The sequence below is a fragment of the Sphaerodactylus townsendi genome, linkage group LG03 (assembly GCF_021028975.2).
Source record: "Sphaerodactylus townsendi isolate TG3544 linkage group LG03, MPM_Stown_v2.3, whole genome shotgun sequence".
NCBI classification, from domain to species: domain Eukaryota; kingdom Metazoa; phylum Chordata; class Lepidosauria; order Squamata; family Sphaerodactylidae; genus Sphaerodactylus; species Sphaerodactylus townsendi.
In genome coordinates, this window is record NC_059427.1 from 141,973,097 (window position 1) to 141,988,450 (window position 15,354).

The 15,354-nt window shown below is 40.9% G+C and overlaps 1 protein-coding gene across 1 annotated transcript in view; it reads left to right on the forward strand.

Moving 5' to 3' along the window:
- Positions 1–15,354, forward strand: part of MILR1 (mast cell immunoglobulin like receptor 1) — a 26,597-nt gene continuing 11,243 nt past the window's right edge. Inside the window, exons 1-7 of the mRNA XM_048487441.1 lie at positions 1–61; positions 152–199; positions 1,032–1,316; positions 8,740–8,850; positions 11,356–11,439; positions 12,801–12,872; positions 15,052–15,108. Coding sequence (XP_048343398.1) covers positions 1–61; positions 152–199; positions 1,032–1,316; positions 8,740–8,850; positions 11,356–11,439; positions 12,801–12,872; positions 15,052–15,104 — 714 coding nt within the window. The 3' untranslated portion in view covers positions 15,105–15,108. The remainder of the gene's footprint in view (positions 62–151; positions 200–1,031; positions 1,317–8,739; positions 8,851–11,355; positions 11,440–12,800; positions 12,873–15,051; positions 15,109–15,354) is intronic.

The window sequence follows — 15,354 nt, forward strand, 5'->3', positions numbered from 1 at the left end:
ATGGCTCCAGTCTTATTTAAAATGCTGTTTATGGTCTTTGGTAGCATCCTGACAGCACACAGTAAGAACTTTCTCTCTTATGAATGGTGTCTCTCTCCCAAAACGTTGCCCTTTGAACAGCCTAATTCAAGATGAATTTTTCCCTTTTCAGTTCAGGCATCTGTATCAGAAGAAGAAAAGAACGATCCTAATGGAACTGGTAAGTTTCTCTTGGAAGTCTGGCAGCTAGTAGCTTGCTCAGTACAGCTATGATCTTTTGTTTTGGTGGTTTCTTTAGGGTGGGCCTGGCCCCATTTTGGATGAATGAAAGTACATTTTTATTAAGTTATAAATCTACATTGTCTGTGCAAAAACTCTATGGCACCTATCTACAAGATGCATATTTCCTTATTTTTTTCAGTTCAGCTATCTCTTCCAGACAGAAAGAATTATTAGGATCAACAGAAAAAAATTATATTGTAATAGTGAACATAATGGAAGAGGAACAATAGTGAATGTCAGTGTAGAAAATATGGAGAATCTGCTCAAGTTTCAAACTAAAATGTTACTAAAATATTGCTTGAGGCTTCAAAAGGGGAACTGGCAAGCTGGAATTTTTGTTTGTCATTCGCTTCTGCTTGTGTTTGAGTCATTAGTATCAACTTCAAAGAAATTACAAATTATACAGAAAAGATCATCTCAAGTTACATGATCTTATTTTTAATAACCACTGTTTTTTTTGGGGGGGGGGGAAGGGGCTAAACCAGACAAGGTGTGTGCATGTGTGTGCGGCCACATCATAGAATCATAGAGTTGGAAGAGACTACAAAGGCCATCCAGTCCAATCCCCTGCCATACAGGAATACGCAATCAAAGCACTCTTGTGTACTTTAATTGCGCTGAACGTGACACAAATATAGCATACCCTCCACAGACATACAAATGGTGAGAGCTGACAACATTTGGGTACTAGCAATCACAGTATCTCTTTTCTGTCAGCATAATGCAATGTGACATTTCAAAATTAATGGTCCATTACCATTTTTGTTCAGAACCTGTGTCTCACCCCGAGATCTACAGCCCCACAACAGAAGTCCACATAGGAGAGAATGTAACGCTGTCTTGCTTCTCAAAGACTGGTTCTCTGCCTATTAAGTACACGTTATATAAAGAAAGAAACAGAGTGCTACCTCCTGTGAACATGAGCAACAACGGAGAAAAGGCTGAATTCCATTTCACTATCAATTTAATCAGTGACCTGGGCGAATATAAATGCAAAGCTGAAAACAATTCTACTCAAGGAAAATATAGTCTTGGCTTCAACTTCACAATGACAGGTACGTGTGCATTTTCAACAGCAAGAGGAGAGATTTCCAGTTTTAGTTTCTGATCTTCAGCAGAACCAATCGTGTGTCTCACTGATGGACATAAGATTCTGATGAATCCAGTACTGATAATTTGTAATAATCCAGTTGTAAATTATGAGAACTGACAGTACGCCTTACAAGCAGATTCCCAGTCTAGCAAGTGATATTAATATTTCTGTGCAGCATTTTGAACATATATAGTTGTCTTATACCAAGGTAGACCTAGGTACAACTAACCTAGTAGGGTCTACTCTAGCTGTGTCAGGTGGCACATCTGACATCAAACAGGGCTCTGCTCTCTGTAATGATAATGTGTTTTCCCTACTTGTGGCGTCCTGCCGCCTTTGTACTTGGTATGTAGATTGCCCCCAAGCGCTAGTTGGGCTGATAACCCTTTCTGTCAGCTTGAAAATGAACGATTGTCACATTCCTGTTTTCTAATGCTTTGCTTTGATACTTCGGGGGAAGGAAGGGAAGGAAGGCACCTTTCGGGCATACAAAGGATGCTAGAAGAGCCAGTGTTTAGAACTGGCTCCTTCTAAGGTTATGCTGCTGTCAATAAAGGCTTCTGATTGAAATCACTGAGTCTGATATTGGTCCAGGTCCAGGCCTTGACAAGCTGCCGGTAACTCCCCAGGGATTCCCAGTAAGGCTTATGATTCTTTGAACTGGAGATGTCAGTACTGAAGGTGGGATCTTCTGCATTCTTAGTATTTACTCTGCCACAAAATCTTCATATCCCTCTACCATTCTATGTGGGTTGAGCAGGTGAATACCTGTACCTTTATTCCTCCCCGGGACATGATACCCAGATGAGCCCTGTTGAGCTGCTTGGCTGCATCTTTTGGGGCAAATGCAGAGGTGGGATCCAGCAGGTTCTCACAGGTTCCCGAGAGTAGGTTACTAATTATTTGTGTGTGCCGAGAGGGGGTTACTAATTGGTGATTTTGCCATGTGATTTTTGCCTTAGTTACGCCCCTCCTCTCAGCAGTAGCGCGCAGAACTTGAAGCAGTATAGCAGGAGGTGCACTGGCGTGCGTGGCAGCCTGCTCCTGCGTGCATTCCTCTTTCCCACCCAAGGACTGAAGCAAAGCGGCTGCATCACTGCCACAGCCCCGCTTCCAGGAATGCCCCACCTTAATTTCAGAATGCCTGGCCATCGCCCCCCATCGTGCCCTCGCGCTTCCAGCCCCTTATTGGGTTATAATTTCAATACTACGCCACAGTTTGAATCCCACCACCATGGGAACCTGTTACTAAAATTTTTGGATCCCATCACTGGGCAAATGGGATCATGTGCATCTGAGGTCTCTAGTTATTACACAGGAATATGTGTTTACAAGTAACCACAACTGGATTAGCATCAGAATCTATGTTTGCTGTACAGTTTTCTTAAATGGCAAAGACAAAAAAGGGAAATTCACCAAAAGGCAAAGAAATGTAGAAGATAAATGTTAACTTGTACTTTGAATAACAAAAAAGATTCAGAACCATTAATTTAGGAATACTTCTAGTAGTTGGTGATTACATCTCTGATTAAGGGCAAGATGGCGTTGCGGCAACAGGTCTGTTGAAAACGCCTATCTCAGATTCTAATTTTAACTGTTATCAACTTATTGTAGGAGTTCTGCAGCTGCTGTTTTAGTTCTTTTATACTTTTATTATTGGAGTTTTGGAGTCCTTGACAGTTGCCAGCTGATAACAAGCTGAATAACTTAAAACAAAGAAACATCTTGCAAGTGTCCTTCAACGGCAACTGTTGCAGCTGCTGCTGCTGCAGTCAACTTAACTTTTAACTTTTAACTCTAAGTCTATAATTTTAAAGCAGTTTTAACAGTACAAAGCAGCACAAAGCAGTACAAAGGAATGTTATGGTTGTCCGGGTGGGACTGAAAGCTATTACCCACCACTAGCAAAAGCATCGTAAATAAGATAACAAACTTGATACCTTAGGTGTAAAATGACTCGGAAAAAACGACAGAGAGCTGTTGAAGAAGCTGACATAATTCCTTCCCCCTCCTGTAAGCAACGGAAAATGAGAGACTATATCATGCCAAATGATCCTGAAATGGCATTGTTACCAACAACTAAAATTCCAATTGCCAACAGGTTTTCTTTACTTGAAACAGAACAAGTGGCAATTACTCCTGAGGATGAGGATAACTCCTCTCAAGACACCGCCATTTCTTTAATCAGCGGAAGGGAGTCAGGAGTTGGTTCTGCAAAAGAAACTAATGCAAATACTGAGAACTTTTCTCAAACACCGGCGCCTGCTGCTGCTCTTAATACACATGAGCTCTGTCTCCTTGTTGCTAGAACACTTACAGATATCTACAAGGAACTTGGCAGTATCAATGATCATTTAACCACTGTTAAAAAGTTGCTTTCAAAACCCACACCTGACGGCCATCCTTCCCTTAAAAGGAAATACAAAAGCCCTAAAGATATGCAAAGTCTATCTCTTGAAAGAAAGAAAATTTGCCTGTATGTTTATAATCATCGTGGCATTCGACCAGAGTGGAACTCTATAAATTTGGCTAAACACCATCTTAGCATTTTACTCAAAAGGAAGCCCAGCTCCATTGATCTGGAGGGAATTGAAGTGTTGGATGCATTCCATAACTTATATGAATATGAACCCCAAAGAGTAATCCTCACTTACGGCTCAGAACTTATACCAAGACTTTTACTTCACCAATCACTGATGCTTGCCCGAAAAGGAATTCAATTAACTCGTGTTTTTTCAAATGCAAACATAATACCACTAATTTATAACCCAAATAACAATTGTGTCAACTATTCTCCTGACAAAGGTCATGATGTTGAGACAGCTGCCCTTCTGAAGCCAACTATTAATACCTGAAGGCTGCTTCAAGTCCCCACCCGATGTCCCATCTCTTCAATTGGGACTGCACTCACAGTTTTATCGCCCAAAGTGTATAGGAACAGGAACTTTGAATCAAACAATAAGGAAAGGTTTACTCAACCAGCGAAATGGGATCTTGTAAAGTCAATTGTGACCCCTAACACAAGTCCGTCGCATACTGTAGCAGAAGATCTACTGTTTGCCAACGCTGAAGCTTCTTTGACTGCACCCCAGAAGGTCATTGACAGGAAGAATTATGCCTATCCTACTCCATCTCAACCTCTTCTGACTACTAGATCAAGTTCTTCTAATCATCACTTGGCCCATATAGAACATCAAATGGAATATGACATTGATCTCCATGGTAGCACAACTCTAAATGCAGAAAGATTTGAGCCCTCAAAATATAAATCATGGGCCCAAGAACTACTAGAACTTACTCCACTCATCTACTCGCAAAATAACAACCTCATAGACGGGGGGAAGATACTTCACTGGAACAACTGTTTCTCAGAATTGTATTACATCTGATTCTCTGCAATGTTAATCTCTCATAATGTCCCAGAAACCTCTGGGCAGTCGTGATGTAAATGGTTCTGTGTTGTTTTTTTTGATACTGGTAATTTCTCTTTTGGATCAAATAGTACAACCTAAGATTGATCTATCTAATTTCTACCCTCAGGCTCCATTCCACAAAGATACGCATTACATTTTCTTTTGGAATATTGCAGGTGTGGGAAAAAAAAAAAAAACAAATGCCTGGATTTAGACTTTTTAAACTATATAAAAATCATTTGATTGTATACTTTTTTGCAGGAAACATGGTTTGCTAAAGAGACATAAAACTTGGACGGTTTTGCTTTGGTCCCTGGAATCTGTCTTGCCCAAAAGAGAAGTGTATGTGGTAGGAGGTCAGCTTCCTAGTGGAGGGGCTAGTCATATTCTATAGACAACACCTTACAGAGTGTCTTTAATTCCTCCACTTAACCCCTTTAGCCCCAAGCTTTTTTCTATTAAAAGCCAAGGTTCTATTGTTATTCTAGATCTGTCTTCTAAATGTTTATCTGCTCTTTTACCTCTTATTCCTCCATGTCATTTGCAATGGGAAAAAATTAACTGGATTATCTAATGGCCTTAAGGAGGGAAATGAAACTTTTATCACAATTTCTCTTTACTTTTAGGGGATTTCAATGCCAGGATAGGCTTAATAACAATTCAGCCTCTTGATTGCCCAGATGAATTTTAATAAAATGATGACTTAACCTCCTCGGCAGTTCTCGCCTCTGCCAAGAAAATCTAATAATCCTAAAAATAAACAAGGCGGGTGCTGGGGTTAATTGAATTCTGCATAACCAACAATTTAATAATTCTAAATGGTTCAATCAACTTCCCCTCCTCTAATGAGTTTACATTTGTTAACTCACAGGGATGTAGTGTAATTCCACTCATGGTCCTTTGCACAAATGATACCTTAAAAATAATTGATTCATTTGCCATCGGTAACAGAACAGAAAGCGATCACTGCCCGATTGAAATTCTCTTACAGACCAAAACTAATAGCAGAGAATCAGTCATTCACACCCCTCCACATAATGATTCTAACATCATAAAAAGAATTATTTGGTCAACTGAAACTGAGAAGAAATTAACATTATTATATGACTCAAATGAACTCAGTGGAATTAGATCAAACCTAATATCTTCTGAGTCCAGTGAAAGTATCAACATGCATTATTCCAACTTGATGGACCAGTTAATAACTGTGGCAAAACTTCCCGCTCTGAATGTTCGACCTATTCAAACATGGTTTGATACAGAGTGTAGTAAGAATAAGAAGCACTTAAGAGCCCTATTCAACCAATTTCAAAAATCAAATGATTGTGAGTCCTATAAGAACTATCTTAGCCAAAAAATATCCTACCAAAGAACAATCCTCCTAAAGAAAAAAAATTTCCATCAAAACAATTGGAAACAATTATTTACTTCTCTAAAATCAAGGAGTGGGAAACTCTTTTGGCAGACAGTTACAAAACATCTAAATCCTAAAGATCAAATTCAAATTCAAAATATTCCGTGTTCTTCTTGGTCTAACTACTACTGTTCGATCTTTAATGTGTCCAGTGCTCCACTAAACCAGGTTGACAATGACGTTATGAACCATCTTCCAGTCTTGCCTCCTGTAAAAGTGGATGGAGTTGAAAAATATATATATGATATAAAATGAGGCAAAGCGCCTGGGCCTGACGGCATTCCTGCTGAGTTACTAAAGCAGAATCCCCACTGGTGGGGTCTCCCTCCACTCGCAAATTTGTTTACCCTTGTATATCATTATGGAATGATTCCAGACATGGCTGAATTCCATTATAATTCCCATTTTTAAAAAAAAAAAAAGGCAATCCCAATCTTCTCCTTGAAAACTATTACAGACCCATAACTCTTTGTCCATAATAGGTAAATTATATACAAAGCACCTGGTGAGCTGTTATCTTACAGATCTGCACACTTAAAAATTCAATTATAGGTCAGGAACAAATAGGTTTTATGGAAGGCAAATCAACAATAGATCATCATTGCTTTCTCTTAGCATTCCTGGCTAATAAATATATGAATCAGGGCACAAAGAAACTTTATGTGGCTTTCATGGACTTGAAAAGTGCCTTCTGATTCTCTGCAAAGGAGCACTCTGTGGAAAAACTTAGGGTACTACAAATGGATCCTCGGGCTTCTGTTTCTCATTATTAAAAAAAAATTCACTCAGATAATTATGGCCAGGTGAAATTTACAAATATGGGCTTATCTAACTCCAAAATTTCCAATCTCGACAGGTGTGTAAGACAGGGTTGCATTTTGGCTCCCCCCATCTTTTAATTTATATTATTTGAATGATTTAGGCCCCAATTCCTACAGTAAAACCAATGGACACCCACCAAAAGTTAAATACTAGGATACTCCTGTATTACTTTTTATGCTGATGACACTACAATCATGTCATCATGTACACTCAGGAGTTGGTCTTTTAATGATACTTCTTGGCGTAATTTTCCATGACTACTGTCAAAAAAACAGTTTAGTTATCAACTATGCCAAATCAAAAATTCTAGTCTTTTCAAAATCTTGGAAACCGCAAAATTGGGCTATTGGTAACAACTCACTCAAACTAGTTAAGGAATTCAATTATCTTGGTATTGTTTTCCCAGCATAAACTTCAATGGTCCAAACAAAAAGCAAAAAGTACTTAGTCCTGCTAGCTGCTCAGCTTCCCTAATTACACACAATTTTTTTTACACCAAAGGCAACCAAATTGTTCCAGCTGCTGTAAGAATATTTGAAGCAAAAATAATCTCTATCCCTTCTGTATGGTTCACAACTTTGGCTACAGGAGTTTGACTCCTAATATTGAGAAAAATACAGTCCTCCTTTTACAGGAGTAAATCCTGGGTGTTCCAAAATGTGTCCCAAATAGGGTGATCTGTGCAGAACTGGGTATACACTCATATTGAAACAAAAAGCTTGGATTATGCTTTTTAAATTTTGGCTAAAAAAATATTCTTTTAGGTAAAGGAAAATTCGTGATTCTCCTATTTTAAATCTGACCGACTGAGCATATCCTGGTTATTCCATATTGAATCCAAAATAAGAACACTAGGATTTTCCCTGGAATTTTCTCGAACCTCTTAACGAGGGAATAGAGAGCATTTAGATTGCTCAGCCAAAGACTGATTGATATGGAAATTCAGTCCCTTCTCACCCAGTACAACCTTGCATAAAGTTCCCCAGATTTTCTAAACCTACCCATCCTACATGGGAAGATAGCAAAATACTTCTATAGTTTCGACATAGTCCATCTCACAAGAGAGCATTTATGCTTGCCAGAGTAAACGCTTCTCCTTCTAAAGTTACAATCGGGAGATTTCAAGGTGTTTTATCCGCTGACAGATTCATGCCCATGCTCTGTTAATGCTGTGGATACAATACAGCATATCCTCCTAGAATGTCAGCTAAGACTCTGCATTACGTGTAGTCACCATATTAACCTCGCATTATTAAAGCTTAAACAAATCTGCCTTCTCGGCTTATGTAGTGAGGTATATTCACTTAGTGATGCATCTTCTGAGATAACCTTTAGGGTCGCTACATATCTAGCGGAAGTAATATCCCAAAGACGGTACTAAAATGTGTCCCTCAATGTATCAAATCATCTAAATTACATTGATTTGATGTCTGAGGCTCAGGTCATTGTGGTGAACATGGGAAGTCATTCAAATCAGTTTTGATTAACATATGGATGTTGCGGTGTGTCTCCGGAGAGTTTGTGTATGATTTGTCCTAACTTGGTGAACTGGATTCCTCGATGTATTGCTGTTTATCATACAAACATACTGTATGCAGAATTAGTTATGCCTAATAAAGGTTTACTGTACTGTACTGTACATCTCTGATTAAAATACATTGTTCTTTTAAGTAAAATAATAGAACATTGAAAAAGAAGCACTACCATGCCTAACCGTTGCACCTTTTTATTAGCAGGAGACAACCATAATTTAGCTGTGTTCATCGTGCCACCTGTACTATTGCTGCTGCTGCTGCTGGCATTAGTTTTAGCAGTTCCACTGCTTATACTTCCCTGGTGTAAAGCAAGTAAGTCTACTGTTGCCTACCTGTGCTTCCACCAGAATTTCCCCCCATGTCATCTGCACCCTAGAAATCATAAACAGAAAATTATCTTGCTTCCAGCTTGACTATTACAAACTAAAAGAGCCCTTCCATATGTGCCATTTTCCTGGCTGGAAAAAAATTAGTAACAGTAATGCGGCGGCCCGTCTGCTCACAGGGGGTGCCGCCAGAGATCACATCTCACCTGTGTTGCGCCGTCTGCATTGGTTACCGGTTGAATTCCGAATCATTTTCAAGGTATTGGTGCTAACCCCTATGTCTTTAAGGCCTTGCGCGGCCTGGGACTCTCCTCGCATCTTGGGACCGTCTTGCCCCATGTGTCCCGAATCGGCCTCTGCGTTCAGCAGAGGCCAATTTGCTGGTGATCCCTGGCCCCTCAATGATGCGGCTAGCCTCCACCCAGGCCAGAGCCTTTACAGCTCTGGCCCCTGCCTGGTGGAACGCTCTCCCTCCAGCTGTGCAGGCCCTGCAGGATCTCAATGAGTTCCGCAGGGCCGGCAAGACCGAGCTGTTCCACTGGGCCTTTGGGGAGGCCGGCCGCTGATGGGTTTCTTCCCCCTTCCCTTTTAACATCTGTGGAGCCTGCCGTCCCTCCTCCTTTTTAGGGGATTAGTTAGTAGGTCGCCATCTGTTGTACTTCGGTATTACCACGCTGCTTTTAATGGGGTTGATTTTAATGTGTATAGAGCCATTTCTTTAATAATTTATTTAATTAATCTGAGATTTACTGATTTCATTGTGCTCTATATGTTTCGTTGTTCACCGCCCTGAGCCCTCCGGGGGAGGGCAGTATATAAATATAATGAATAAATAAATAAATAATTTATTTCCTGTGTTGTGCAAAATCTCCATTTACTAATATACTGAAATTAAAAGTGCTTAAAACTGAAGGGGTCTGGGTGGGGTGGGGGTGGGGGGTCCAAAAGGAATTTTGGTGGAGGGAAAGCAGACAGATCTCCCTAGTTTCCTATATAATTCCCCATTTTTCTTTTAACTTTCACCAGCTCTCAGGAGTCAGTTCTTTCTAGAAATGCTCATTCCTTGGCAGGCTGCTTAAGGCATTTTTGTTGTTCTTTTGATCAATTTTAGTTATATGTTCTTCTGCATTACTGAAAAGTCCCACAAGTATGCAGCACTCTCTACCTTGTCTGCAGAGTGGCATAAGCCACCCACTTTACTATCTTACCAATAATAAAGTGCTGAGGGATGGAATGTCCGACAACAAACCCTCCACCAATAAGGGAGCAGGACTCATGAAGTGGAGGCTTCAGCATTGGACATTCCACCCCTGCCCCAGAGCATTGGCTAATCTCCGGAACTGGGTTTGATTCCCCGCTCTGCCACTTGAGCTGTGGAGGCTCTCTCAGCCCCACCTACCTCACAGGGTGTTTGTTGTGAGGGGGGCAGGATATTGTAAGCTCCTTTGTGTCTCCTTACAGGAGAGAAAGGGGGGATATAAATCCAAACTCTCTTCTTCTCTTCTCCTCTGACTGATGGCCAGTTTCCAGGACTCAGGCAGAAAGACTTCCGAATGTCTTCCCTTGTGTCAGTTGACATTCTTTAATTAGAGCAGGAGACGCAGTCTTTCTGTTTCTGGGAACTATTGTGAGTCACAAGATGGCAGTTCAGTGGGTGGAGCCAGTCACAAAAAGTAGCTTATACAAGAAAAAAATCACAGTGTTTCAAAGCAGTTCTTCAGTGCTCAGGTAATAGTGCTAGCTTTATTTTTCATCTGCTGTTTTCCCAAAGCAAACACACCACCCCCCAAATAGTAACTTTCCTCACAGGAGAAAGATCTACAGTGTTTTTCCTGAAAGAGGTAAACAGCAAAACTGATACCAGGGTGGAGGGGATGAGTGAACAACATACTCCTTTCCTATCCAGAGCCACAGGACATGTGTGTACAAATGAAAGAGGATAAGAAGGGGATGGGAACTGGTGCTAGGGTTGTTATCTTCCCATCCACATGAAAAAAGAGATACACTGTCATAGTTTATTGTCAAAGGCTTTCACAGCCAGATTCAACTGGTTGTGGTGGGTTTTCTGGGCTGTGGCCATGATCTGGTACACATAGTTGCTTCAGGAGGAAGAAGTTGCTTTAGGAGGAAGCTTTAGTTCATGGTTGCTTTAGGAGGAAGAAAAAGAAAGAGATGACATCAACACTGGAGGAAGGGCAGAGAGCTATTAATTCCTTGGAGAGTTACTGGTTACTCCTGAAGGATCTCCTGCTCCACCCCTGCCGGGGATTGAACATAGGACCTTCTGTATGCAAAACGTGATTGACCCACAGCTCTGTTCCTTGCAAGCCAATTCTTCCCAAGCATCTTGAAAACTGCTATGGGTAATAATTGTCATTTCTTTGGAAACTTCATAACAAAATATTCTAAGCTACCAGTTCCAATTGAAACAGAACTGGATCCTATCTTTTGCAGAAGATGCTAAATCATTGAAATATTTTTTTTCTTGCAGGAAAACTGAGAGGCACCTCACCCAATGATTTTGTTCCAGCAAGGGACCCAACTTTACAAAACGATGTAACTTATGTTGAGATTGGTAAAGCCCAAGATATTTATTCTTTAATATGAACAGAGAAATGATTGCGAAAATTAGTAACATTTGGGAACTGCAGAGAAAGAAATCATTGCCTTACAAATTGATGTAGTTGCAAGGGCTCAAGTGTTGGTTTTTATATCTTGTACAAAACCTGAATTTAGCAGACTGCTCAAACATTATTGTGCACCAGCAAAGCTTATCTCATCTTTGTGTGTGTTAAGAACAAAGTTACACAGAGTCTCTTTTACTATTCAAAACTAAGATGCTTGCTTTATTATAGGAACTCAGTTTCTAGACAGGTCAGGGTAGATATAGTTCTGTAATCTAGTCTTATGAAGGGAGATAAAAGGGTTTGTGTCCTTTCCTCATAGTGGCAAGATGGAGAAGACTGTGTGGGAAAGCAGGAAGGAAGAGCTTCCCTAAGATTAGCAATCTGTGCTGTACATCAAAGGGATAGAGCGGTAGAGAAAGGATACCTAACACCTTGAATCCCCTGTCTCTGTAATCTAGTCCCCCTCTGAAGCCTGAGGTTAGGAGACAGCGCAGAGGTTTCACCTCCAACATCTAAAAGCCCTGCAACTTTTGTGCCTTCATCCAGCATCCAGAGAGGGGAAAAATCACTGAAACATTATACAGATCTTCTCACAGGAAATTAGGAGTAGCTTTAAAAATATTGTTATGAAACATCCAGAAAGCTAGTGAGGCACACAGGGCAGATGACACTTGATAGGTGGAATATGCATGTACTAGATTCATAGTTTCCACTACAAGTTCAGTTAAAAAGAAATGGGTTAACATCCAGAGCAGTAATTCTGTCAGTACAAAGTCTTGTACACATAATGAGACATTCAGCTCCCCCTACTGTGGCAGCCTGGAATGTTCCTCAAACTGCTGCTGGCAGAGGTGACCCTATGGAAGATTGGGGTGTGTGTGTGTGTGTGTGCTTTTGATGGGATATGGGCAAAGAACCACCAGCCTGAGAATTCAGCAACTGGGAATGATTATAGCAAACAGTTGTCTAAACAGAAAGGAAACAAACAGTTACGTCTCTCTTTCTCATCCATTGTGTATTCTGCCAGAAGCACATGTAATGTAAAAGTTTTATTGAGCCATATGAGATTAGTTCAGACATACAGGTCTCCATCTTCCAAACTTTTTTTTTTAGTTCTAGTATATGATAATGCTTAAGTTGAGCAATAGAGTATGTAAGATACTATGCTGATCAGTCAAATGGAAGGAATCTGTAAAGTTCTGGGAACTCTGGCTACAGTTCATGCACTGTAAAAATCCAGGATGTTTGTGCTGGACAAAAGACCTTCTTGCTCTTTTTCATTTATATTTCTTATTAACATTTCATTTAGCACATGAAGAAAACCACCAAGAAGAATATGTCAACTTGGAATTTAGTAACAAAAAGGAAGAAAGCAAACAAGGTAATATTGATGTGTTCCATCACAGAAACAAACCCAGAACATGATGTTTTTAGGAGGTCAACTCTATCCAAGTCAACTTTGAGTATGGCACAAGTCAGGTCAGATTATTAAACAAAAGTAATGTGTAATTTCATTTCAAGAATTGTAACCACAACTACATATTGCAACCCAGTCTTCCTAATAAATTGCCCAAGTCAGCTCAGGAGACCACATGCAGAAACTATGAAAAAACAGCAAATGTGCAGACTATGTGCCAATGCTAGGCATGTAAGATGCATAACTGCCTACAGGATGTGCATCCCAAAGCACAGCGTACTGGATGGTGGTCACACAAGACTACCAATTTGAGAACAATAAGGGTAGGATGAGAGATGTTTTTATTTAGCATGGCCACCTGTTTATTATGGCTCTCACAAAGCAGTAGCTCACAATAGTCTATCAATAGCAGCAGAGGTGGTCAAAGGATTATGGGAAACTCTGACCCTGTTGTACAATCCTATGCTAAACAGGAATGTTTTACTAATATTTTTGTGCATTTGTCAATAAATAAGGTAAGTGGGGGAGAAATAACAATGAATTCATGCATAAAAACAATCCTTCAGGAACTTTCAGGTTTTTAAAAAATCCTTGTAAGAAAGTTAAAGGATTTTATCGCTCATTTTAAGATATCAAAATTTCTTACTTAAAGCTAGGAAACATTCAAACACACAAAAGTCACAGACTTTAATATACAAAGAGCTCCACACAACCACCACTGCAGTGAAAGAAAAGTACACATTGCAGTTGCTGCTGAACTGATCCATAAGTATTTACAAGGGTTTTGCATAAAAGAATCAGAGACTACAGTGGAAAGATTACCATGATCTTTCCTTGACAGTGCACTTCTAAAGTCAGTTTATTGGAAGTGATCTCCATTGAACAGATGTGAGTAGCACTCTGAATAGAGTTGCTTAGCATTGTGCTTTCAGTTACCTAGTGAATGATAATCACCTTAGGCTGGACCCTATGCAGCGTCAAGGAAAGATGCTAGCAGAAGCAAATTGCTCCTGACTTCCTTTTCTCTCAGTAACTGCCTGTGACTACAAATAAAGTGATGTCCAAGATTGAGAGGTCTCCAGTGGCGTATCTACCTAGGGACAAGGGGTACCCCTTTTTCCCAGGTGCCACTCTTCTGGCCAGTCGTCGCGATGGGGTGTGCAAACTCGGCCCCAACGTGAACCCCCAGGCAGTATCCTACTGCCTTGTCGTTTCACATAATTGCTTTGCCTCTGGCTTGTCCATGTGTCACCGAGCATGGGCAGAGTTAGGGTCAACCTCCAGAGACTGTGAGGCAGCAGGGAACCCCCGTATCCCAATCAGTGACACATGGATGGGGTGAGGCACACAAAAAGACGCAGCTCCAAGCACCCTCAACCCCACCCATGTAGCCATGGACTCCCCCCTCCCTTCCTCCCCCCCTCCACCGGCTGGACTCCCAGTCGGCAGCCTGTAGTCTCTTCTGACCTCCCCACCAGGCAGGCCAGAAGAGACTTCAGTCCCGATCAATACCGAGAACCTGCTTTTATAAGCTGGGGGACGGGGAGGTGGGGCTTGGGGAGCAGGAAGGGGTCCCACCCTTCCTGCTCCCAAGCGCACCTCAGTGAGCACCTCACTGAATCTCTTGGACACGGCTGGCTTGCATGGAGGGAGAGAATCGAAAAGTTAGCTACGGCTAATCAACTAACAGAGAGCAGGAGAAGTTAGCCACCTAGACCTTGCCCATGTCCATGGTGACATGGGCAGGATCAGGGCACCGGCAGTGGGGGGTTGAACCTGGGGGCATCAGAGTGCGGAGCGGTGGTGATGGGGGGGGAGGCTGGGGGGTGTCCCAGAGACAATTTGTCTCCTGGGGGGGGGGAAGCCATTTACTCCTGGTATGCCTCTGGAGGTCTCTGTGAATAAAAGTCTATGAAACATGGACAACTACACCAAAGAGAAAGAAGCATATGAAATTACCCCAATTGCCTTTTGTGACAGAGGAATGTTTCTTGCTTGAGTGGAAGGACACAGGACCCAGCTGCTACAAGGAATATTACCAAAACAGCACAAAAATAATTTATATGACAAACATGCAATATCTGTTTAAGATTTCACTGGCAGTTTTTAAGTTATGAATGATGTTTATTTCTGATTGTTCTAGTGAGTTTGAGAGACGACACTACAGTAGACTATTCAGAAGTTATCAGAAGATAAAAAGGTAAAATTCCTTGCTCAGGATGTACATTCAATTGTGTGTGAGTGCAGGTGGAGTGTCTATCATCTTCAGTACTGCCGTTTAGAATACTGAACAGAGTTTTTATTATCTCACCTAAAACATATTGTAGAACTGAAAAGGCTACAGAAAAGGTTAACTAAAATGGTCACAGGGTTGAGGCTCCTTTGGTTCAAGAAAAAGCTAAATAATTGGCTTTTAAATTTAGAGTTAAGGGACATGATAAATATA